The sequence below is a fragment of the Diadema antillarum genome, unplaced genomic scaffold (assembly GCF_040938485.1).
Source record: "Diadema antillarum isolate AM-2024a unplaced genomic scaffold, OU_Dant_1.0 seq00001370_RagTag, whole genome shotgun sequence".
Classification (NCBI taxonomy): Eukaryota; Metazoa; Echinodermata; class Echinoidea; order Diadematoida; family Diadematidae; genus Diadema; species Diadema antillarum.
In genome coordinates, this window is record NW_027272131.1 from 4,320 (window position 1) to 32,223 (window position 27,904).

Below are 27,904 nucleotides of genomic sequence, written 5' to 3' on the forward strand. Positions count from 1 at the left end.
TCAGTGTTGTATAAAACATGCATTTGAGGGAAAACTCTTACTGATCTGTTTTTAGATTTCTGCCCCATAGCAGTGACTAAAATCCTAGATTATTGCTGTTAATGCCTAGCTGCCGTGTCTTGCATCTAAAATGGAAGGTACCCAGTAAAGCTCATACGAGGAGAAAGATGATGTGTGTATCCATGGTGATGGATGCTGAGGATGGAGGAGCCAGGGAGGAGGGCATCCTGCAACCTGGTTCCAAACTGGGAGGAGCACAAATGAGCAGGGGAAAAACAAGCGAGTGGTCAGCCCTTGGCTGACATCATGAAAATCAAGAAAGTCTCAAGGAGCTTCACTTCAATCTATCTTACCTGAGCTGAGATACATGTTTCATTGAATGTTTAACAAAGTATATTCTACATATAAAACAAATGTAAATCGAAAAGTGGCAAATCATTAGTCCTATGTGAACCTTACAGATTATTCACATTTACGATTGACTACAAAATTCACATCGCAAACCCTGTACTGGATCGTATATCACACCTGGCCTTTCTTGGTAAATCCATCCACCAAGCTCTTGGTACATAAAGGTAAATATATAAACAGGAAATACCTATCCTTATCAAGGAATATCATGACATACACAGTATGTCAAGTTTTCATACTAAAGAAAAAGAAGGTATGGTATGATAAGGGAAATAAATAAAATATCTACTAGACATGTCAGTGCTCTTGTATTAACATCCAGAATACATCATAATGGAGAAAATTCTCTCATTTTAATAAACAAGTCATTTTGAATATGCCTAATACAAAGGATTCAAGATTTAAAAGACAGAACATGAGTATTATGTAAACTTCTTGCAGTAATTGGACTAATAAAGACAAAGACAAAAGAGAAAAATCCTTAGTACAGCAGTGAACCTCCTACTTTCATTGGAGTAGGAGTAATTTCTCTGTTCTGTAATTCACTTACAATCTGTATACTCCCTACTCCATGACGAGTCTGGAAGCAAACTTGGTTATTGCAAATAACATTAAATTAGTATTCCTATACTCCATACAGTATTGTTTCTCTCATGAATTTACATAAATAGTGTGCAAACATGTCAATCAAAGTTTATACAATCTCTGTTTCGTGTACACATATCATTCATCCACGTAATATATTGTGTGGAGAGCTAGTTTCTATGTTTTATTCTTTCTCTTACAAAAAGAGAACGGTTATACCAGTGACTGCCCAAGAACTCATCGTATATCATGAACTGGATTCTATCACGGCTTCATTTCTCCACCTTCAATGAGTATGGAGAGCCAAGTGTTACAAAATCAATGTTAGACAGATTCTGCTTAAATTTGATGGTCACTACTGCAGCAAATAACACAAGCAGAAATTTCCTTTCCCAAAAATCATACCATGTAGGACAAATCAAATGTTTAAATCAGCATTACAACAAAAATCATCAGAATATGCAATCACATACAAATGTAATCAACGTTTGTAGACCCAGAACACATAAATGATGATAACAGCATATCCACCTGAATGGCACATACTGTAAGGATGAACACAAAAACTAACAAATTGGCAAGTAAACTGAATCAATTATCAAAATTGAATTTTGAAGGGATTGTTATTGAATCTGTGATGTCAATGAACTGTGTATGAACTTTGGATGCCTACATTTTCTCTCTATTTTTTTTTTTTTGGCCCCCAATCTGTCTTGGACAATATACAAATAAAAGCCAAAAAAGAAAAATGAGAAAGATGAAGGGAAACTGTATATAATTTATCAAATCTAACCAAAATGACTTAGTATGGAAATTCCACATGAACATGGAATATGACAAGAAAACGTAAGGAAAACTTAGCAATGCATATAAATCTAGTATCACAGGATACAATTATTACACCATCAAATGGATTGGAATAGGGTGATATGATGCATTATTTGCCCGCACATCTCTCCAACAATAATCATAAGGATATGACTCATCCATCATGGCATACTATACTGTTCATACAGTAGAACCTTGTTAAATAGTGAGAAACCTGAATTAACAAGGTTATTTTCCAGTTCCAAGTCCTTTGATATTCTTTTCTTTTCATTCTTGATATAATGAGATACTCGATATAATGAGGAAATTTCAGTGGTCCATAGCAGCTCGTTATAACAAGGTTCAACTGGATTCTATGACAAGGACACATCCACAAATGCCTTTGACAAGTTCTCTCTTTGTCCTTGATTGGGGAAACATTTTCATCCTTATATGTAGCCTTTTGTCAAGGCCCTCTCGCTGTAATGGGTGAGCGAAGTGAGCCCAGCCGAGTATGACAGCATGAGGGCACTTTGAGATCTGCTTCACACATTATTATTCATGACACACGAACCCTACTGAATATTCATATTAATGGATTCCGGTCGACCAATGGAATGGCGCGCTGCCCACATCCTTCATCTTGGTGTTGTTCGCACGAGTCACCTACCACCCCAGTGGAGGCCTGTGGCATGCATTCGCTGTATGCAAATTGGGCTCGGGCAGACAGACATGCTGATTGGTCGACTTTTGCCCCCGAAATCGGGGAGCAAAAGTCGGTAATTCAAAGGGCTAACAAAAGGATGCGAAGCAGATCTCAAAAGGCCCTCGCGCAACCCCACTCGGCTGGGCTCTCTTCACCATACAGCGAGAGGGCCTTGACAAAAGGCTACTTTACATGAGAAACTCCACTTTTTCTTGGCTAACTTCAGTACATCATTTTTTTTGTCATAACTGTTTACAGTTAACTATACATAAATAAAAGTGGTAAAAGCCCAGACAATGTGAATGGTGTCTCTTCAATGCTGAAAGAGATGGCTTTCCAGTGATTAGCTCACACAAAGATAAGTGTCCATAGGATTCATAGCATCAATACCACAAAGCATTGCCCATCCCATTTACAGTGTATGTAAATGGTGCCTCAGGGACACTTTGAGGCAGAGGCATGATAAAGCAGTAGAAGGGTATACAGTACCTTGTGTAACACCATGTCACTAACATCTCTGAAGGTATTCCTTTTAACCTTAATTACATTATATTCAAATGTGCAACTGATAAATGGAGGGCTACTAAAAAGACATGTTGATGAGCCTGAATATTACATTTGTAAATCTCACTAAGGTGTCTCCTTGATATATTATTTTAGGAGGAAAGAAACAAACAAAACACAGGTTTCTGATAACTTGTCAATATAGACTTTGATACGGGCTGAACGATCTGTGTCCCTGTCTTGACAGAAGAGGGCAGCATGATTTCTTCCTCGAGGCGCCATCACAGACGACCCGACAGTACTGCACAAATCCTTGGCAAAGAGTGAAGACGGGGCAGGGCCTTGAGCTTGACAAAAAAGAACTATGAAAAAAAAATATATTACTTGACAGTCTGAAACTCCTAGCACAGCCATCTCAAGAAGCATGACTCACCCACACACATGTAGTGACTTTGATGGTGGTGTGGGTAGGGTCGGCTAGCAGCAGTATCTGAGATGCGGTACTAGCGTTGACACGGAGGACGCCCGCAAGTGTCATAGGAAGATGGGGTGTATCTGTCGTATTGTGAGCTTCTTGCGGCAGGTCGGGCACCGGTGCTGCGACTGGATGCTGGCACGGATGCAGGGCCGGCAGAAGACATGGCCGCAGTTTGTCGACATTAGATGGTGGCCGTTATTCCTTATCTGCAAAAAGAAAAAAGAAAGAGAAAATGAAATGGTAAATAGACAAATGAAATTACAACATCAGTTCCTCATAATTTTGTCATCTGCATTCATTCACTTTACTCACAAACTGGCAACAATCAAACATGCATGATTTCCATTTGTTGAGACCATTCATCTTTTCCTTAAAAAAAAATTGAATGAAATGGGAGGTCTTGGACGGATATGTTTGTTTAAAAATACAAAAATTGTGATCAACTATGGCATGTGCTAACTGTGAATGGGTTTGTAACTACCATAAGTCCATGATGACTATCAACAGCATCATCAGATGAAGCTGGTAGATACTGAATGGGGCAGGAGGTAAAAAATGTGTGCACTCCATAATATATAACTTTCTCCCCCATCCCCTTCTCTTTCTTGAGTATCAGGTGTTAATCGCCTGGTGTCACAAACTCCTCAAACCCGAGTCATGTTGTATGGTGTTCCCGTGCGCCATGTACAGTAGCAATTAAACTACACATGTGCACAGGTACTAAAATGTAATCAGCCAAAGTTTGGGAAGGGTACTCTGTATTTAACAGGTGAGGAACATAATAGACCTCCAGCACCTGCCCATGTTTCTTGGGAAAGAAACACTGAAAGATTCTGTATACATTTGAGTAACAGGCATACAAGATAGAAGGCTATGAAATCTGCTGATGACGCTTGGCTAAATTTTCAGCAACACGCGAGCTGATCGCTGCTCCCATCTGGATGTGGTGACAGACAGGGGCTGCACCACTCTTCAACAGAGGTGTGGGGTTAAATGGTGTTTGTGGAGAAGGTACACAGAGCACCCCATGCTCATCAGAGTAGGGGTTACAGTTGATGGATATTTGTGGTTTGTGGTGTGAAGTGTACAAGGTACAAAGTGATTGATAGAAAGTTGGAGGGCAAGCTACTGACATTACAGATTGAGCGAACCATCAGCATCTCACACTGATTGCTTTAGAGGTAAAATCACATTTTCTCTTTCTCTCAACTAGTCAGAAAAAAAAGGGGGGAGAATGCATGACCATTGTAATTACAATGAGCCATAAAACGACCATAATTTGAATATCACTGTATGGTGATAGCCAGCTGAAAAGGGGAACACCACACAAAACTCAACAGAAAAAGACAAAAACACTACAGGCCTGATTAAACAGGAACTCCTCTTTAATTTTACATCTGACAATGTTGATATATTACAAGAATGATGTGATTATATGCACTATGACCATGTCAGTTGGCACTAAAAATGTAAATTTGACACTTCAGACAAAACTAACAATATTCACCTTGCCAACTTGCACTTTTGTATGTCTCTAAAGAAAGTGACATGCTCACAAGAAATACATCAAATGTTTTTCCTATTACATGCACTCTTGGAAGTGCAGGTTGATTCATGCCCAAGGTTATGTCACGATGAATACTGACTCATGACAGAGAAGGGTCCCTTGGCATCTACTGTATTAAAGGGGACATACACTTTGTGGACACTTAATATACAAGACCATACTGCCTACGACATATATGTGATGAGAGGCCCTTTAAGAGCACGTCCACTTTAGGTTGTCAAAATAGGCTAATCACATCACTGATTCAAGGCAATATTTCTCTGCAATGGCCGTTTGCCAGAATGGGCACGCACCCCTTTTTTCTTTTCTTTTTAAATGCTTTCAAAAGGCTAAACGTCACCATGCCCCCAAAGGTGAGGCGATCATATCGGTAGCTGTAGTTGTCTCATTTCTTCCAAATAAATAAAGAATAAAGAGTATTGTGTCTTGAATGAAGATAAATCTAGAGAGTATGTTACTACAGGAAGAGCCTAGCAGGGCATGTGGAACATGTCTAAATCCTTGTACAGAAATGCTAAATCCTTCTTTAAACTTATCTGTATCATAAAAAAAGAATTGCAGGTACTGATGAGGCTTATAATCATCTACCTACAAAGATTTAACTTCTTAATGTGTACATGAAGCTTTTCTTGTTTTCTTCACAGTTGTATCACTAAAATGCATCTCAACTACAATAAAGCACCCAGATCTATTCATACAAGAACTGCTCTATGCTAGAAGATGAGTTGTGCACAATGTTGATATGAGATATGAATCTGTTGCCCAATATTTCAACGAAAATGGAATTTGACAGATATCTGACGCAAGCTCTTCGCATGTCTACATTCTTGAAATTGCACCTGAGGTTATTCTCATGTTATGTAAGACCTAGAGTGACAAGTACTTAACAGTGGGGGGAAACATGGGCAGCCACTGGGGGCGAGAAAAGATTGCAAATCAGTATGAATCTGAAAGGTCAACAGTTCCATTGAGTGCAAACAGTAGGACTTCACCTCCAGCCTCATGCTGGTCAAGTTTTTTGCAGGGTCCTGCTAACTAAAGCTCTGTTCCGGACATGAACCTACTCCCCTCTGATCTCTAAATTGGCAACTCTGTAGGGCCGAGCACAGGTGAGAGAGGAGAGGGAGCGTAATTTTTGTGGTTGATGGATGAAGGCAAAACAGAGAGACTGAAGTGACTAGTAAATGATGCTTTTTAATCATCAGCTGTACCTGTCATTAGCCATTTAATTCCACAAACTCCCACTACTTGGACTGTAGCGGGGAGCTGTAAGTGTTGAATGATTCTTGGTAACATCCCCCCCCCCCACACACACACATTATCCTCAACTTTGGCTACATACATGATACTCAGCAAAAGTCTTGTTCTTTTGATGTCACAGGATATTGCTAAAAACAAAAATACACAAAGTGATTAAAAAATGCTCCCCATTTTTTTACTCATCTCCCTTGAGATCCAAGGTACAATTCAAGCAGCTACACCCTTCTACCATCATTTTTCTTTTTTTTAAATCAATCTCAATATCCAGCTATGGCCACGAGTCAGATTGTGATGTGTTTGCGATGTTTTATGTCTTCGGGCTGTTGAATATCAGGCATATATCATGTCATTCTCGGGTGACATTTGATTGTTTTCATAGTCATGTTCACATCACATCACATGCATGGATTCTGTCATTTTTCCTCTAAGAAAAAGGCAAGGCCTAAATACAATAAATTTGCCCGAAGGAATCTAATCACCTCGCCGTCGAGAATGTGAAAGGATATTAATTTCTTGACATGTCAACAGCACAGTCATGAACACAATGCCTTTCATCAGATAAAGGTTAGATTAGAGATGTGTGGAAAATTACAAACTCCATATTACAATCACAAGACCAATAAGGCTTTAAAGAGGTTAACTGTGTGCTCTGTTAGATGAACAATATTCAAATGGCTTTAGAAGATGTTTAATTCCATCTATTTACTTATTCTTAAAGGGAAGCAGTCCTGAGATTTTCACTGTACTGATAATTAAGAAGAGTAAAAAATATAACCTTTCACCAATTTATACGCGTGGACATCAAAAATTGTCTCCGGACACGATTTTTAAAGAATAATTCCTGCAAGCGATCGTGTAAGAGCCTGCCAAAAGGTGCAACGTCATTGATGCCCTACTCTCAAGTTGACAGCCGTGCCTCAGAAAACCAATTTAAGTGTTCAAAATGATCATATCTGATTTTTTCATAAAATGTGACAATATGTGGTTTTATTATTTCAAACAAAATATTTCAAGCTTATTTATATATACAATTAATATAAAAATAAATAGCAAACATGTATTTATAAATAACTAGGGATGACGAGCAGAACACCTCTGGAAAGAGTTGTGCATCGATGACGTATGACTCTCCGCCAAGACTTGCTCATTTGCAGAGTCACACTTTTTTAACCTAAATGTACGAGCTTATTTGGTGATATGAAAGTTTGTTTTTGATGAAAGTAGTTCATTGGAGGTACCAACAACAACATATTTTTTTAAATTTCGTGAGGACTGCGTCCCTTTAAAATGCTTTTGCACATATGGAATGCAATGTTCTCCTCTGGCTACAACATTCTGTAGCATGTGTCAGCAAATATCTTAACTTCAGTCCAAAACATTTTCAGCAAGTCAAGTTGACTGATTTAAAGGGAAACCTGATGATCTACAAGTGAGCTAGATTTGAGCCCTTTCTGTTGCTCGTTATCAACAAATGATTCCAAGCAGGTGAAAAGTTCAAATACAGCGAAACTGATTTTATACCGATTAAATTCTAAGATGAGGAAAAAACATGACAATACCACACATAAAAGTGATGCAACAGAACAAACACCTAAGCTCGTGGCTTTAATACCTGTATGAACCATCTACAAGAACAGCTTCCAGTCACAAAACAGATGTTTTAGGGACCTTAACAGTATGAATAATAACTGAAAAGAGTTCCTCTCTAAATCAGTCTACAAACCTTAGCTTAAAGGCATAATTTACCATTTGCACATGAAACAAAAACTCAGCATTAGTGCTTTAAATTACTTCTAAAATGTGAGTTAGTGATAGAAACAACCCCTGTAAAAATTTGAATCTGTAAAATCAATGTTAAGTATTGTTAAAAATACAAAATGTGAACAATAGTTAGAATAATTTATGTTTCCAGACTAAACCGTCTAAAGTTACAGTTTATTGAGAAAATAACAGATATCTCCTTATATCTTAGGTTTTATTGCAAAAAGTATATGATAGGATGTTTTGTGGTACAACAGACCTACACATATGCATTAATGTCATATCTTGAAAATTTTATAAATCACTGTTCCCAAAGGTAAACAGGACCTTTAACCTTTGAAATTATTATTTTTACCTTTTCCTATCTCTCCCTTCCTCTCAGTGACTAATCAGTCTACCTTTCTCTCTCTCTCTTGATCTATTCCCCTACATTCTATCTATCCCTCTCTCTCAGTCCTTCTCTCCCTCTCCCCCTCTCTCTTTTTCTGCCTCTGTCTCTCTCTGTTGGTGTCTCTCTCTTCCTATTCCAAGCGTTGCCCTGCCATGCTGACATTTGCCGAGAATGTCACACTTTCTCGTGAGTGAAGCGAGACAGCCTGACGACAAGCCACAATCTAATTTGCACACCTATGCCGCACCATAAGCCGGCCAGACGGTACTTTGATCTGACTGGCCGCGCTGCGATTACACGAGCCGATTGGAGAATGATTTACTTTGAACTCGGGTCCCGGAGGTTGACAAAGTGCAGGGGACGAGAAGGGGGTACAGTGACTATTTTTTTTGACGGACGTTGTCATGTCTTGACTGCGGTGAAGAGGGCTTGACATGCCACAGACCGATCCGTCATTCGCGGCTCAGCTATTGAGGTATATCGCATGTACTATTGAATGTGATATTCGACGTAAACACGTTGCTTCAAGTCCCCAAGGTCAGGAGAAATGCATGATGAGCATTCAGGGGCTGGATGTAGCTTGGATGAAGACCACCACTGAATGACAGTCAAAACCAGCTTTGTGTCACTGAATTCAAACCAAATCTCTAAGTCAAGTCTCCAATTTCCTTCATTCATACAGGGGTTCAACTAGTCCAGCTGAAAGATTTCCTCTTCATACATCATGTTGCCCATCCCATTTTCATTGACTGTCAAAGATTCAATTGATATCATTAGGTCAATCTTGAAATTGATATTCTAATATTGGTATCTAAAACACATAATTTTAATGATATGATTGCAAAATTTTAATATGATAGCAATGGTTTCGAAGAACCATGAGCACTGAAAGGTGGATCTGTGCGCTATACATGTAGCCACTATTATTTTGTCAGATTATGACCCAATGCAAAACTTTCAGGATACAGCAAATGTCTGTTCAATATAAAATGATGACAATTATAATGCATCGATTCCTTCATGCTGCATATATCCCACAATATCAAACTGATATATATATTTCACAAAGTTCTGGGAAAATACCTCATTCCCACACATCCCCCTTTCCATATCTACTGCTGATATGAACATTGGATGAATAGCACAGTACATGTAGTAGGAAAGCAACCCTGTCCACTTTGAATCCAGGACTCCGAGACCAAGCTGAAACATTCTCTAATTGTCGTGACCTCATTCTCTAGACAAGAATGCAGACTTACTGGCATCGTAGCTACCTTCATTCCAAAACCAGTCCGGCATAACAACTCCCTCATCTTCCTTCTTTTAGTATTTTCCATACTATCTTCTTCTTTGGGGGGGGGGGGGGGGGGGGGGGAGGGGGGAGGAAGGATGGGTTGAGGGGAGGAGCAATCAGAGCTTGGCTCCATCATGGCATGTATGCCCACTACTTCAAGGAGAAATCTATTTGGGATAATCCGTCTTCTTCTTCTTGGGGTTGTGGTTTGGGTAGCACCTGGGACACAGCTGCTATGCCCTTCTGAATACCCAGGCCGGGCCAAGAAACACATCACCATGTAACCAGCAAAAGAAGACTGGGATGCCTTAATGGGGGAGGTGGAGGAAGAGAAGAGGAGAGGGGGATGGGGGGGGGGGGGGGGGATGGGGAGGGGCAAGTGTATTGTGAATAGTAGAAGACAAGGAAGGGCCGGGCAAATGGGACGACTGACAAATGTGGGGTTGATGGAAATGTGTCAGCAGCCAAAGTGATACACTGGAGTGAGACTGTGGATAGAGGCATCTGTTGATGTGTTTGGTGCTCCCCATCTTCAACCACACAGGGATGTTCAGGTCAAAACTATGTGTACTTCCATTGCATACATCTATGTACTTTTATATATGAATAAAAAGAAGCCCTTGCATGGAATGGTTATATTTGACTCTTTGGACAGCTTTGTACAGGTTTACCACCTTAAGTTAATTTCATTGCTGACAGAAGATTGGCAAAGGATATAATGGTACAGAAAGGGCACAGATCTTGTATGTCTCATGAATTAAAACAGACGTACAAATTGTACAACTTTAACAGCATGATACCATCAAAATACACTGTATGCAAAGATTTCAAACAAATATTAGAGACTTCAAATTACCAGTACACACATTGCATGTAAGTAGAAGGTCAACTTTCCCTCAATTCTTAGTTGATAGGTCTGACATTTTTACTTGAAATCATGCTGACATGAAATGCAGCTGCATGTAACTGTCAGTTACAATGGAACTTACATTGTATAACTGCTGAAAAGTGGTCAATTGTGAATATGGTATCAACAGTATACACAACTAGTCTGCAAAAGGAAACTTTCTCTGAGCTAGTGGATCTGTGATGCATCACTATTAAACCTGATAAAGTTGCCACACACCTTTTCTGATTTTAGCTTTATAAAATATCTCTGATGTTACTGCTGTCAATGATATGCTGATTTCTTTTCACTTTACGCCCTAAAAGCTAACAAAGAAAAAGTAAGAAAGCTGGCTATCAAGTGTGCACAGTTTTGAGGAAAATCAGCTTGAAATAATATGCTTTAAGAAATAAGTTTCTTGTTTCACACAAAAAGTAGTTAGGATATCAAATTAATGATTTATTTTAAACATCAAATTTCCTGTCTTTCAACTTGATCACCTTAAATAGAGTTTCGTTTGTTTGTTGTTGTTGTTGTTGTTGTTTTGTTTTTTCTTTTCGATGTCTGCAACTTCATCAGGGTATTGTGGTAAGACAAAATAGAGTATAAAGGTTAATAACTTTTGCCAAAGGCCCTCACAAGGAAGATGTTTATACGACTTGAATGAAATGGGACATATCTACTTCTCCCAGCCTTTATTACAAAATCCAATTCTGACTGTTTACATGACGGCACATCAAATCTCTGCTCCTGAAATAATTCTGCAATCACACCCACTCTGACATGAGGCTGTATGCCATAAAAAGGTTTTGGGTTGCAGCTACATGCAGAGGATCAAGAATCGCATCAAGTAAAAATAGTGTAAACAGATGGCACACATACTGAAAGGCTGGTGACATACTGGAGATTAAAGGTAGATATTACTCTGATCAGACCACAAAAGAAAGGCACAAAAAAGACAGGCACATCAATATAAAGAAAAAAAAAGAGATTTACATCAAAGATTCATCCCCAGACATGCATCTATTGACTTTATGAGGAGCTGCTGTGGATGAGAAGTCATAATGGTTCAGTGATTAAAAGTAAAAAATAATTCTCAGAGGGGCGCAAAATTGTAATGTAACATAACACTTGGTATAATACAACATTATACCAAGTTTGCTAAAATTCCATGCTGTATTTCTAAAATTGCTGAATAATTGCTACACTTCATGATTTGTCCAAGGTTTTGATAATAATCTCTACCTGATCTAGATGCAAGATTAAACACAGGAGCTAACTTATCAGAGAGTACTAGTTCAATCAGTTTCATTGCATGTTGTAATACAATGTATAATATCATGCTTTTTACTAGCCTGTGATTTTGCCCCATGACTTGTGACTTCAAAACCACTTACATATTCTCAAATTATCCATTGATCCACCGCTCAACCCTAAGGATCTTCAGAAGCAAAAGCATTCGGTTTCACTTTCTCTTGTCCTTTGATGTTTAATTGAAGTATTCCTCACAAAAGAAAAAAAAAAAACCATACGAAATCCATAGAGCATGCCTGTGCAGTATATCCTACATACTTTTAAACAATGTCAGTCAAGCAGTTCCCATGGCAACGACATAAAGAATGTGCCAACTGAAGACACATTCTACAACTTTAACCCATTGAGGATGAGCTGATTTTGCTATAACACTTATTTTCCATTGTTACCTGCCCGAAGCCCAAGTATGGGGGGGGGGGGGGGGAACTAGTCTTCAACAGGTTAAAAATGTACCCAAGTTCAAGAAAGCCACAGTCTCTTGTGGACACGCAGCAAAAGCCTGGTAAATGAAGACTAATCCAGACTCAACTACGACAAGGGAGACTGAAAAAGGGCTTGAATTCCAAGCAAGAAGTTGTGCATGCACACAGTGTTCTAAACTGTGAGACTTTCACTGCATCCGCCCGCCGCCTGCCTGCCTGCCCGCTGGCTGCCCGCTGGCCTGACACGGCCTGATTGAAGTCGTCAGATGTTGGTCAAGCCAGGGGGATCAGGCAAATCTGTCTTAATGCAATGTAAATAGCGAGCCCATTCAATGATAACCTAGTCGGGCAGTTACCCCTTCTGTCCACACTAATGCTAGAAGTGTAAGCATTGAGGCTGGATTACACCTGTCTGTATGCAGGCATCTGTGCTGTATGTGTGCTAATTTTAATGGTTATTGAAATACTCCTTTCTTTAACAATGCATTATGAGAAATCAGACTTTAAACCGCCAAAGAAAGATCACACAAGGAAGTATGCAGTTAACTGTCTGAAAAAAAAGACTAACATAGTACTTATCACATCTAATTTCTGTTTTAACAGACAGACATATAAGCACTCATTAATCAATTCTGTGGTGTTACATGTGCACACTATAAATATAGAGCAAAACTGAATTCTTAGGTTATTGTTTCATTCCTCTTTATAAATCTTCTACATTAAAATGAAGTTATCCACGGTTTGGAAACAAAATGTCTGGTAGAGTTCACGGTTCAAAATGAAAATTGCATTGTGGGTCTCTCTCACGGCACTGCACCAGTGTTTCTTGCTACAGCAGTGTCATTCGTTTGTCACATAATCTGCTTGTGACGGAAGATTACGCTAAGTGCTCCCATTGATATTGTACACATACTTGCATGTTCACACACCTCCCTGTCACCATACCAGCGTACTGTGGGGGAAGGATTGCAATGTTTAGATGGTAAATAGTGCATCCACAACTAGAGTGGGATGTCTGCTGTCAATGAAGGGGGAAAAAAAAGCTGTGCACGAGTCTACTTGTGATTGCTCACATATGTCGTCTGCTTGAATAAGCGACTGTACTGTAAAAGTGGATATTTTAGCGTGAGTAATTATTTTGCCCTGGGCTGGGAAAGATGAATTTTGTGTATTTTTAATTTGGCAACATCAAGACATTTAATAGTGGTTCATACAAAGCAAAAATATTCACACGCTTCTATTTTTGCGCTAGCTTCTGGTTACACGAAATGTGCAAAAAGTTCAACACCACGAAAATTGACACTTCTAGAGTAATAGGTCGCATGTCCCAGGAATTCCATGTCATGTAGACTAGAACACTCGTTCAACATGAAAATACAAACTGGCACTGGGCATACAAGGTTATTCATACTGTTCTTCGCCTGAACAAAAGACAAAAACAACATCACTCACAAACTTCACTAAAGTACGTTGACACATGATATTTTGACATCACAATAAATTCAACCCATACGTCATAGCACCATCTCTTAACAAGACGACAAAACCATCTGATAGTTTAAGCAGTATCTGCCAATGTCAGCTTCCATGTCGCTGGAAGCAAGACGAGCTGGTGATAAGAATACACTTCTCCATCTGATGTACCTACTACATCATTTGAGCTAAGCTAAAAGCAGTTCAAGGTTAAATGACTTGAATGTCAAATGATGTGTTTAAGTCCCACACATTAAATATTTCGTGTAGATTTTGTTTCAAAGAAAAAATGAACATAGACTTCATTGCAGAGCTTGATTCGCATGCCAAACAAAGCCAACTTCCAATTTCCAGGTAGTAATTGTGTACAAAAGCAGATGACATTTATAAACAAATAGTATCAATCGTAATATTCATCCTGCAAAAGGGAGGTTGCAGTGAACATGCTTTTCAGGTTCACATCTATATAAAACCACCAAAAAATAGAAATCTCCAAAATATTGTCACATTTCATTTTCTTAGCTTAAATATAATCAGAAGCAAAGAGCCTTCTTTTGAAGACACTTTGTATCTACGTTGGAAGGGTTTGTGTAAGGTATACAGTATCTCCTTTAACAAAAAGAAGAAAAGATAGCCCCAATGTTATTGACAGTGACTCTAAAAATATCTTGCTTGCACCTTGCCTGCACCTCTAACCAGTTAGCTGCCTTGGCAAGTAGAGAAGGATTACTGTAGGATGTAACCTTGACCTTTGCTTCCATTCGCACTTGTCACCTCCCAACCATTCCCTTGGTCCAGACTTGACGAAGGCCAGGACATCAGGCTCCTGCCTCCCACACCCCCCAGACCCGTTCCCCAAAGTGCCAATGATGAGACCGACTCTGCGACAGATTGATTGATGGGTCGCGGGATGCAGCCCCTCCATTGCAACACCTTGGCCTACCCGCCATGGAGCATCTGGGCCGGGGTGGGAATAAAGCGATCCGACACCAGGCGTCCATTGGTCTTAATTTGCCAGACGAGGGCAGCATCAAGGAGTGATGCGAGTCATGTTCAACATGAGATCAAGGCCTTTCACGAGGAATATTAATTTCATGCTTCAGCTATAGCAGTCCTATGTGTACCCAGAATACCAGAATTTAGGTGATGCTGCGGACATGCTTGGACACGATTAGTGCTCATACAGAGCCGAGCCAGTGCTGTCCAGGCATCAAATTACTTCAGCAATGACCACAGTGACCATATAGAATCGGATTATCAGCTGTAACACGTGTCTGAAATTAACATTAACCAGGGCTGTGCCCACACGTCTAATGTTCACGCTAAATGCTTCTCCATGCTGCTACAAGCTGAGGCACTGTCAGTAGATACGAAACACAAAGTCTAACCCTGGTTTTCGAAGCCAGAGCATTTCACGATCTAAGTCTTTTTTTCACTCATTACGATGGCATAAAACTACTTTGCATGACTATGCAAAATCTTTCTTATGTTACTGTTATCTCAATTGGAGACTGAGAGACAAATATTAAAAGGTGGCTAGATATGTCAATTACATTTAGCATACTCTGCATGCAGTGGAAGGATATCCCATAGAAAATTGACTCGTACAGCATGGTTACGCCAAACGCCCATCCCTCAGAATTTCCTGCTGCTTGAACGCATCTTCCCTCATAATTGACAACATATCACTCCCTGGAATGTCGGAATGTCGCACCAGGACGGCTTCGACTATAGTTCACTTCACACCTTGGGGACTTCATGCCAGACGAGAGTCTACACCGGAGGAAGGGGGCAAAGTGCCAAGACGAGACAGCTAAAAGATGGCTCCGGGCTGGTGGCGTGATTGAGCGCGGTGTCAGGCGCGTCTATTTCAGACGGGAACTCAAGAAATTCTGCGCTTCTCCTCTTGACACTTGCGATGTGCCATCCCATTCCATCCCATCCCATGCTCGTCAGTTGAGACGTGACATAGACTTCCCATGAATGTGACACTAGACAAAAGAGAAGCTCCCCTACTGTGATCAACAGAGGGCGTCCTACTTTGAGCTGCTCTCAACATGCCATGTTACATAACTTGACACCTACTGACACTCATATGCTCCAACTTTAGGAAGATTTTACTATTAAAAATTCACAAACAGTTTTTTATTTTTTTAAAGGTTTTATCTTTTTTTTGCAGCACTACTTCTCCTTTCAATTCCACTTTTCTTTTCTCACAGGGTATAGTCTACATTAACATCTCAAGACATAGGTCTAGCACAGAAATGACCAAAATACCTTCAACACCACTTATAACATTGCACTTGCCTACTCAATGGCGTCCTCAATTACACACTAAACCAGCATACAAGACTGGCTCTCTAAAAGAGTGGGCAGAGTGTCAATACAGGAGTGAAAAGAAATGGAATTATATCACTACAAAAGAGATTTTTTTATATACATATGGCATCCAAAAGATTATTTTTATTTATTTTCATTTTTTTTTCTCAAAAATGATAGAATCTGAGAATAAACTGTTCCAGCTTTGAATAACTTTGATGAAAGCTTGGGCAAAATGATATTTTTTTTTGCCCATATTGTCAATGAAATTTATGTAATGTACACATTCTAATGATCTGATGTGACTAAATGATCAAATCATACTTCTAAAACATAACAATATCCCTAAACAAATTCAAAACATATTTTATAACATTAAGTATGATGGAAAGTCAGTCAGTGGGATCAAACCTGAACCTACTACAGTACACTCACTCCCCTACCTGGTGAGCTATCCAGTCAAGTTACCACCAGACACCACCCACATTACGTACGGAACATCACATACTATCATTGTTTAGAAGTGCATATCAGTGAATCATTTAGTTTATAATCAATACCATGCATTATGTTGCTGGAATGAGAGTTCTTTGTGAATGTACAGTATCTGTTAAGCTATGAATCTCACACATTTGACACAGTGGATCTACCATGCCCCGAGTTCATTAGTCAAGCACAACAGACCTAATGCAAAACACACTACAGCGACTAGATTGACATTTGGCAGATATGTGGCCCATTTTTGGTTTGATGCTGTATGACCCAATATCACACAATCCATGGCTCAATATCAGGAATGACCATATGACCTTAAGTTACACATGACCCAGTTTCATACATGTCCCACTTCTATCAACCACTTGACCTGGACCACTATTCCATTCCTATCGTGGGTGCACCACACTACAAGGTATAACAAGAGGAGATGTCCTCCTTTGGCACCTGATAAAGCCATCAAATTTTCTGGTGAGGGGTCACTTGACTGAGACCAACTTGGAGCGCTTGGTGACAAGTGAAAGGCATTGTCCTTCTTTCTTGTCAGTGTGTGTGTGTATGTTTGTGTGTCTGTCAGTCACTTACACAAGCTCCTTTACTAGCTTGCACATGAGTGTTCTCTGGGTACATGGATCATTGCAGGTTATATGTCCATGCTTTGAAAAGCAGACACTAGTATCATCTGAACAACAGATGGCAGCAGTCATGCTTCATTCAGGGCATGTACAGACTACATTTTTTTCTTTTTACATTCCCTAATTCCCTCCCATGTAAAGTATATTGACGGCACAGGAGTTCACCCTCCCCCCCCCCCCCCCCATAAAAATCTGTTTGGTGTTAGCTGGTGCAATTGTTTCTGAATGTTCTTCAATGTACTGTACCAAAAACAGAGAACCATTATGGGACAGTGTAAACTATGCAGCCTGCATGACTAGGATGACACTTCACACTTCAACGGCCAGACAGACAAATGACACTGGGTATAACTGAGCAATAGATGGCAGCATTCACATTGCATATTGTTCGATTGTGATGAAACTTTCACCATTCTGTCAATTTTTATTCCATTTTTTCTTGGGGGGGGGGGAGAGATGGAGATGAACTTTTCATAAACTTTTAAAATGAACATCAATGTAACACAAGTGAGGGCCTTCACTACACAGACACAGAGGTATATAATAATATGCAAAGAAAGTGAGAAAAACTATATCATCAGTTATCATAAGGACTGAGCATTCAGTAAGCCATTCAACACCCTGACCAAGTTGTAGTGTTAGCAAGCCCACTAAAGCTAGCAAACTGTGTATGGGCTTGCCAACTGTATGTTGGGACTGTAACCTCACAGATTGGGTTGTTTTCTATGGTACCTTCTTAAATCCTTAAAGGTTCTGTTCACCTTTGGGAGCAGTGATTTCAAAAATGTTCGAGTTATCACATTTGATGCATATGTGTAGGTCAGTTGTATCACAAAACATCCTACCATAAAATTTTTTTGCAATAACGCCTAAAATACAATGTACAAGGAGATATTACTATTTTTGTCACTAAACCATACCTACAGACGGTTCAGTCCAGGAACAATCTTTTTCACATTTTGTATATTTAACAATACTTAACAATGATTATACTGATTACCTTTTTTACACTGGTTGTTTCTATCCCTAACTCACATCTTATAACTATTTTAAAGCACTAAATCTGGGTTTTTGTTTAATCTGCAAATGGTAAACAATGCCTTTAATAGGATCTGAGTAACATTTACACTTTAAGTGCATTCATACTCCACCTTTATTGCTTAAAAAAAAAAATGAATAGGCCAAGTATTTGTCTTCAGGCCTTTAATGCAATCATTGTACCCTTTGTTCTGTCTCTGAATGATTTGTATTCCGCTTTCATTTGATTTGAAAGAATCATATGTGGCAGCTCCCAAAAGTATTTTTTACCTTTTGCTTTGTGAACATATATAATAGACAAATTATCTAATTCAAAAGAGTCAGTTGAGTACTCCTTTTGTCACAGTAATCTACTGCGGGTAACACCCTTGTGAGACTCATAAAGGTTATAGTTAACCCGTAATGTGCTTCGGTCACCAACTGGCAAACACGCTGGAATGCTGTCTTCACCAACTGGCACAGATGTCTGGAAAGTAACTGTCAGTAAATAGAGATTATGTGATCCCCCTAATCCTTATTGTGTGTCAATATGGACTTCCTGTTGGACTGAGGCACATTGTTATGCCTTACTGGGCTTGTTAACTTTACAACTAGGTCAAATATTGGCTGAACAAATCCAAGAAAAGAAGAGCAGATCATGATATGACCTTGATGAAGACTACTGAGTAGCAAATCAATTCACTTGGTTTAGACAGATTCATGGGGGTAGTTCATACCTTCCTAACCATTTATTCCAAGCCCTTTGTAGTCAACCACTTGATTTCAGATGGACTCATGTTACCACATTCTTTTTCTTCATCAGTACACTCAATGAGTCAACTTTCATTGAAAAAAGGGGATGTCATTTCCATCAACCCATAAACCAAAGCCACCAACCAACATGATCGCAAGATTATTGTCACTCCTCCCCCCCCCCCCCCCCAAAAAAAAAAAAAAAAAAAAAAAAATCCCTGTACTGGAATAATATCAGATCCTTTAGACAAAAAAAGGAACAAAAGAATCTGAAGGTCAATTTAGTGTTAGCAATGGAATGACCTCTAGTGGATGGTACACTTAGAATGGAGACTATATAAGGTGGTAATAGTACACTGTATATGATGCACCACGCCACTACCTGGGGTATTGTAACACCCTTGGTTTATGCAGTTGTGTAGTACCATCTCATGTTCATAAGATGTACAGTTACATACTGCCATGCCAAATTTTAGCAGTCGGTGATAATGATGGGAATGCCTATTCAGCCCTGTTGTGAATTCTTTTCCTTTTCTATTCTTTTTTAATCGTAATTACAGCTCTAAGGAATAAAAAAATTCAACGAAATGATGGATTTCTATTTGGTACCCCAGTGTACCAAAAATTGCATCATGTGACACACAGAAAGGGAAAATTCTGAAAGGGAGGAAGAGATGATGTCTTACTGAATTTTCGTCCTCCATGCAAATTGGACATGTGATGGCTCTCTTGTTGGGTGTGGTTCCGTTGTGTCTTAAGTGAGCAGCATCTGTGTTATTAAGTGTCCCTTCCTCCCTTTGCCTGAAAACAAAACAGTAACAAATTTACAAGGAATTAGATAAAAACCCAAAAGACAGAGTAGAACAAGTCAGAAACTTGCCAAGACATGCCCTGGATTGGACTCAAGAAAACACTTTTTCAGCCTGAGAGTGGTAGACAGTTGGAACAAACTCCCAGAAGATGTCATCAAATTCACAGACACTCCTCACATTCAAAAAGAAACTGTCCAACTTGGGTTAATACTAATGGGCTACGAAGCCCCCTAAACCCTGCCACACTTTGCAATCTATCGACATGAAGATGGAGGTGTGGCAATTCAAGGTAAATTCAAGGTAAATTCATATGTGACCGTGCACCTCAAAACGAACATAAAGTCGCACACACTGATTTTGCGTGAGGACTGAAAATAAGTGAAATGGGTCAACCTAGCCGAACTTGACTTTTTCATATTTTCTGAAAGAGCGGGACTTCTTTTACATTATGCTAAAATTTGGTATCATAAAACGGGCAGGAAAGTGTGTTTTTTTAGCAGTTTATCTTGAACATTTTTGGTAGAATAGTGTGATTAGGTGTGTCTTTAGAATCCCTTTTTCATTTCTGAAAAACCTTGTCTACACTCTTCACTTTCAACTCTAATAACTTTTGAGAGGATAGTGCTACTGTTTGAAAGTTGGCATTAATTATGGACAGAATGTGTTAATGAGGCATGCTTGATTTCAGTTTAATGTGATAATCCCTTCATTGTTGTTACTCTGGTGGTTTACTTCCTGTTTTTTGTCCCATTCATCGCACAGCCAGCACGGTTTGGTAAAGATTAAGCGCTTGAATAGACACTGTACTTCAGAGCCTCTTTTCTCAGTTTACACTTTTCCTGAGTTTGTGCTTTCTTTCCAATATTTAGATAGGTTAGGAGAGTCCATTTGATTTGAGTTATACATCATTTTACAGCTTAAAGTCTGCTCTTTCAGAATACGGTCTTAACTAAAAATGCATGTCTGGCGACTTTTTGTTTGTTTTGAGGTGCAGGGTCACATATGACTGACCAAGAAAAACCCCACACCAACAACTTGATGCACGAATTCATTAATTTGAATAGAACAAGTCATGTTATGTACCGAGGAATGATGATGATCATATTCTGAGGAAAGCGTATCAGGGCAATTATCCCCCGAGGACAATTACCCCCCCCCCCCCTTAATGATATGGTTAGAGTACAGATTGGGGTTAGGTTAGGATTAGGCTCAGGATTAGGATTAGGGGCAGGGGAAGGGTCTGGCGTAATAGTCGAGGGGGTAATTGACCTAGACCCAAGAAAAGTGCCAGAGTTTAATGCAAATGAGCCACAAAAGCAAGGACTACTGAAGAAGACATGGAAGAGACAGATGGAAGAGGAACTTGGAAAGATTTGCTTGACAAAGGAAAACCCCTAAATCAGACAGAATTGCCAGAAGATGTGAGAGCGCTTGCTGGCTGTGAGAGTGAGTAGAATCTGGCCACCCCTGCTATCGGGGACAAACCTGGATCAAAACTGGACGATGATGATGATGAGAGAGTAGAACAAGAACTAAACATTCTGGTGCGAGTTTCTTCACTTTGTCTCCCTCTACAAATTGAATTTGTTAAGATCGCAACTGCTGATCTGTAAATTAACAAACATGTCGGAAAAAAGGAACTAGTGGGACTCGAACCTGTCATCTACTGCTTTCCGGGCAGCGACACTACCACCAGGCTGTCCCTGGTTGCCGGCAGTGACACGATAAACATTGAACAAATACCCAAGCTCCGAAATTCCGACATTGTTATGTTAAGTAGTCTAAGGCGGACAAGGCATATTAAATGAAAGAAAGATATTGTGTCACTGCTGGCAACCAGGGACAGCCTGGTGGTAGTGTCGCTGCCTGGAAAGCAGTAGATGACAGGTTCGAGTCCCACTGGTTCTATTTTTCCTACATGTTTGTTAATTTACAGATCAGCAGTTGCGATCTTAACAAATTTAATTTGTAGAGGGAGACAAAGTGAAGAAACTCGCACCAGAACCTTCACCCCTCTTAATGATATCTTTCTTTCACTAAACATTATTGTCGGGAAGTCGTTTACATTCTTTTGGGTAAAGGATTTTCACATTCTTTAACATGTATCCTATGACACTATATATTATGATATGATAACATCATAATTGTGCCATATCACAACCATGCATCTTCAGGAGCCAAGCTATTGCAGTGGTGTCGTACCTCCGGTGGCTATTGCAGATGTTGATTTCGGGGAGGACCATGATGTCATTCTCCTCATCGCTGTCGTCGCTGAGGATGGGGATGATGCTGGAGCGTTGTGAGTTCCTCGCTGGCCGCCCTCTCCTACTCCTCCTCCTTGGGGGCGCTTTTCAATGTGAAAGAAGGTGGGAGAAAAGACACAACAAGGAAAAGTAGAAATTACGCGGTGCGTAATATATGTCCCCGCCGAAAGTAGCATTTAGTAGCAAAATGTACAATATAGGTAAAAAGATCAAGGTCAAAGGTCAAAGAAGTCAAAGGTCAAAATTCTATGTAGAAGTTTTGAAGCCCTCACCTAGTGCCATCACATAAAGCAAACGGAATCGAAATCGGGTTAGAAATGGCGAAGGAGTAGCATTTTGTAGCCAATGTACAATATAGGTATAAAAATCAAGGTCAAAGGTCAAAGAAGTCAAAGGTCAAAATTCTGTGTACAATTTTTGAAGCCCTCACCTAGTGCCATCACATAAAGCAAATGGAATCAAAATTGGGTTAGAAATGGCGAAGGAGTAGCATTTTGTAGGCAATGTACAATATAGGTCAAAAATCAAGGTCAAAGGTCAAAGAAGTCAAAGGTCAAAATTCTGTGTAAAAGTTTTGAAGCCCTCACCTAGTGCCATCATATAAAGCAAGCGGAATCAAAATCGGGTTAGAAATGGCGAAGGAGTAGCATTTTGAAGCAAAATGTACAATATAGGTCAAAGGTCAAGGTCAAAGGTCACAACTGAAATTCTGTATAGAACTTTCAAAGCTCCCATGTAGTGCTATCATATAAAGCAAACAGAATCAAAATCGGGTTAGAAATGGCGAAGGAGTAGCATTTTGAACATTTTGATCACACACGGACGCACGGACGGACAGACGGACAGACGGACACACAGACACACGGACACACACACGTACGGAGCCCGTTTCATAGTCCCCTGCTCGAACTCGTTCGGCGGGGACAAAAACATCAACAGCTAATCTTTGTACATCCATTCACTGATGAATGATTGAAAATTTTTAAATATGTGTGCCAATGAATTACCGTTAACATGATGTCATTTTTGTAGTTTCCCAAATCAATGATTTATCATGAAATGGGTAAAAAGAAATTCCCCATGAACAGAGCTGGGGGCTTTTTTAAGTCTACATGACAAAACGTGATATCTATGTTGATGCATTAAGTCAATTTTGAAATGAATATGATACCATTCTGAACAAGCAAAATGTCAACTGCATGAGGAGAGACAATTAAGAGATATTCTCGGACACAAAATTGGATTAAATATGGGAAAATTCTGAACTTGCTTGACAAATTAAATCAAGTTGGGGTGAAACTTCAAAGCTTCCTTTGAATACAAACAATGGTGTCTTGAAAGTGAGAAAATGTTGCAGTTGGACTTGCAGCTATCCCCCTATCACCCTTTTCTATGGTTTACTGCAGAAAGGTAGTGGGTCATTAGACATTAAGAAATTACTCTAGCACATTCACTACAGCATCCAGATGACATTGTCTAGACAAGTGTAATATTGTCATTTGTAATTTAGAGCTGATTATTACAAATAGGACTAATTTTCTACAAACTTTATGTCATACGTATTACATACTTTTTTATCGCCTTCGTTCAAGCAGCAGGCAGACCAGGCATTATTGTAAAATGTTAGTTAGTTTTCAAACATGGATGAAATCTATTAAACTAGATGAAAGTTGATGAAATATAGTCAGACTTAATGGTACATGATTTTGTGATGACATTGAAATTGCAAACATGAGGCAGTGACCCTGAGATACAATAAGAGCCACTAAATTACTTTATACGTTGAGTTGTGTTTTTGTGCTGTTTTGTAATTTCAGGAATACGCTAACATTAGAATCTTTAAAAAAAAAGAAAAATAATTTAAAAAAAAATTGGGGGTTGGGATATATAACTGGCTGCACAAGGGAGGTTTATTGATGCACTTCACTACAATGAAAAAAGCCATGCAATGCTTGATACTTTTTTGAGTCAAAAGGGAAACAGACTAACAGTAAAAATCATCAACATGCTTTCAAGGTACAGTAGAACGTAATGTCCGATTTGAAAGTAACACAAGCAGTCAGAGGAACAAAGCTTTGGCAATACGCTGACTTCAAACAGTCCAGAATGTTGAATTCCAACTCTCCAGAAATGATGAGAAGGAATTCAAATGGAATCAACGAGGAGACAAAGGAATACTGTTTACACCATAGATTGTAAACGTTGATTGATTTTCGCATGATTAATTTTCTGTGCTGAGCGGCTCAAAAATATATTCACAGGTTCTTGAATTCGCGATGCACAATTGTCATCCCATTCAAACTGTGCAGAGAAAATTTTGAAGATATCTATGCGGGTTTTGAATTTGCACTAGCCAGAAGTAGCGCGAAATACAAGAAAATTAATGTACCGCAAAAACTTATGCCTTTACAGTATTCGAGCACAATAGTTCGCAACTTCAAACAATTTCAAGAACAGTAAAATTTGCAACTGAGATCCACAGGAATGGGATTAGAGCACCATCCCTATTAAAGAAGTAAAATGAGCATTTTCCAACTTCAGAGACAATACACATTGCACATGGGTGTCAGGAGGCAATATTTTGGTAGGTTGTTCATTTAAGTGAATATCAGTTGACTTGTGAAATTTGCGCAAGACAAGACCATAGTGGAATATATATATTTTTACAGTAAGCACAGGCTATGACACATAAACTCTATTCCAACAAAGCACTGCAGTGTACTCTGAGCAATCAAGACATGCTGACACTATCACACAAGGTTGTGATCTCACTTCTCCCCATTGCATGTTCTGTAAAAACTTGAACAGCAGTGGCGCTATTCAATTTCAGAAACAATGTAATGACGATACTGTGCCGGTGCACAGCATGAGTTTATTTGATTGTACACGACAAACATGGAAAAATATCTCTATCTCCTCACTAGCATAGTTTTGTAGATTTTCTCACCAATTGTTACATGTAGGGAAAAGAAATATCACAGTTATAAGCTCTGAAAATGCATTTCTATTGTGAAGTGACAATGTTTTAGTCATGATAAAAAAGGAAAAAATTAGGTAGGGTTACTGCATATACACCCTGCCCGTGGCTGCTGCACGTATTGTACAGACTGGACCTCTCGCGACGAAGGATGCAATAGAGAGAATTGAGCATGTTACAAGATGCTCAGAAATATGTTATATATGACGACTAATTATCACATGCATTTTGTCTGGGTTATGAGCTACCTCTGTCTGTATGTGTCTGGTTGTCTGGGATGTCTGTCAGATCCACCACATCCTCTGGGATGGCACGTCTCAAGCCCGGGTTCCGTGCCGTTTCCTGCTCGTCTGTCAAGTCCACAACGCATACGGACACCGGCGCAGACAGGTCAATGGTTACTGTGCGGACAAGAATGACAAATACAATGCACGCAGATACAAAACTGAGCAAAACTTTCACCAGTATGAGAAGACGAAGATGGGTGAAAAAATGTGGGGGGAAAAGTGGCTTTCAAGTATAGAATGTTACCTCTGCACACTTCATGTGGCACTGGTCTCAAAAAAAAAAAAAAAAATGTATAACACCATACAAAAATCTGAAACCTGTGGCAGGTATGATCATTACTCAAAACAACCATATAAGATCAACTTTTGATATCTACAGTATTATATATCTCATGACCTGATGTACGATATTCAAATAAAATATCAGCTGCCATTCTTAATGCAATAGGGACAGCACAAAACTAACAGTAAAGCCAAATATGCAAACTAGGAAACTAAGCATTATTCCAGGCATATATTTGAAACAAACCTACAAAAAAAAAAAAAAACCCCACCAATAGTACCATTTTAATGCAATCATTTTTTCCCTCATATAAATATACAGGTACATGAAAAATGAAAGTTTGTGTGCCTTTTAGCCAGGCACATGGATAAGGAAGGGAAAAGTCAAATGTCTGTAAGAATAATCTAAATGATAGTTTACCAATCCAATAGTTGGTTACAAAAGAAAGTCAGATGTCATTTCACCAAAGAACAAATGGAAGCCCTTGTGAAAAAAAAAAAAAAATGACGAACTGCCCTAGTATTCTGTAATACCCCCCCCCAAAAAAGCAACAACAAACAAACAAATAAAAAAACTTGATAGAGAGCATCACCTAGATGTATATGACATCTAATGATAAAATCTGAGCATTTTCAAGATCTAATGTTATACTTCACTGCAGTATTTCTGCATTCACTACCAATGCATGGACTAGCACTCAGTGTGTGCTGCATGCATGAAAACATCACAGATTTCACTGCATTGCATGTCTGTGCAATCACAGAAAGGGTCTGCAGCTGGCGCATTTTTACCATCTGAATTATCAGGTAGAACGTCCACAATTTCAATGGAGCTAGAGCTTGTCCGCGAGGCAGCCCTTCCGGTCCGCAGGCGTGAGCGAGGGGGCTGTTCTTCCTCATCCTGGCTCGTGCTGGCGCCTTGGCGGGACGAGTGCCGACGCTTTCTCGTGAATGGTAGTGGCTGCAAATTACAGAGACCACACAAAAAATATGTATCACATAGATTTACCGTCTCCTACAAATACATGCAAAATGGTCGCTATCAAAAGTAATTATCAACAATATCACATTTTACAATATGTTTACACAATATTTGGAAAGGGTGCCTCATGAATCCTACAAAAATTCAGAGACGAAACTTTCAAAATTGTTTTCCTTTCTTTTTGCATGCACAACAATTGGAAGTAATCCAAAGTGGATTTGTAATGTGATATGGTGGTCAGTCCAAGTGAAGCTATCTTTGCCTGCGACTGTTGGATCTTGAAGATTCTTGCAAACTCTAGTTGCTATTACTAACAGGTTAGACCCTAGTATAATACTTAATATAATAATTGCATTATATGTAGTATATCAGTATTTCACATATTGTTGTTTGCGTTACATATTAACTCTAACATAGAACTCTATTTATTTGATATTTGCAACTTGTAGCATCGTCTACTGGTCATTAGCAAATAGTAATGCATGGGTATCCTAATTATACTTGGATACTTGGTTGATTAGCCCTCTGTTCCTGTGCGTGGGAAGGGCTCTCACTGTGTCAGTCTAATTGCTAGATAACCTTACAAAGGATGCCACAGTAGACTAGAACTACATTACCTAGACCTATATTAATCTACCATTATCTTGACCACAGACAGTTAGACTATTCTGCTATCTAAAGTCTGTCTGGGACTTCAGCAATGCTCAGGAAACTTGAAAGATCATTCAACAGATGAGGAATAATTACCACACTGCTAACATGCATGCTGTAGACATTACAATCTACTGCAGTGCAATTTGCAACTACTACTAGTATGGCATGCTAGCACAACACTACACTAGTCACTTGCCTTCATTCATTCCTTCACTTCATTCATTTTACGTCAATTTTCTGATTGCTGTCAATCAGGCAATCAGGTGGTCCGAAATGGTTTTAAAAGAAATCAAACAGACGGGCAACATGATCTATCTAGTACTCTAGAAGTAATGTTGTAAGTCGTGCTTCCATGTAATGAAATATAAACTTAAAAAACGAACATACCCTCTCCATCGTAACGAAATTGTTGAGAGCCGCTGGATTCTTCCTTCGGCTAAACACTTGCTTCGCCAAGGTAATTCTGGAAGCGCACCCTAGGCCCTTGCGCTGCAGCTAGCTACACAACACGACCCAGCTGGCCTAGTAGTACCGCACACTCAGACGGTTTTCAGTGTTGTTGTGGATA

The 27,904-nt window shown here is 39.3% G+C and overlaps 1 protein-coding gene across 1 annotated transcript; it reads right to left on the reverse strand.

Moving 5' to 3' along the window:
* Positions 1–3,505: 3,505 nt before the first annotated feature.
* LOC139708732 (E3 ubiquitin-protein ligase RNF4-like) lies at positions 3,506–27,787 on the reverse strand. Its single transcript, XM_071620666.1, has 6 exons — positions 27,724–27,787; positions 26,493–26,661; positions 25,380–25,532; positions 22,093–22,237; positions 19,765–19,879; positions 3,506–3,697 (listed from the first exon to the last, which is right to left on the reverse strand). Exons 1-6 carry the CDS (start codon positions 27,730–27,732, stop codon positions 3,548–3,550), a joined length of 741 nt encoding a protein of 246 aa, XP_071476767.1. The 5' UTR covers positions 27,733–27,787; the 3' UTR covers positions 3,506–3,547.
* Between the last annotated feature and the right edge of the window lie 117 nt (positions 27,788–27,904).

Excerpts from the sequence above, each read along its gene's own strand:
- LOC139708732 (XM_071620666.1), bottom strand. Across the intron at positions 22,238-25,379 it reads CCAGACACATACAGACAGAG|CGCCCCCAAGGAGGAGGAGT; the intron begins GTAGCTCATAAC and ends CACATTGAAAAG. Across the intron at positions 3,698-19,764 it reads GCATGGAGGACGAAAATTCA|ATAAGGAATAACGGCCACCA; the intron begins GTAAGACATCAT and ends TTCTTTTTGCAG.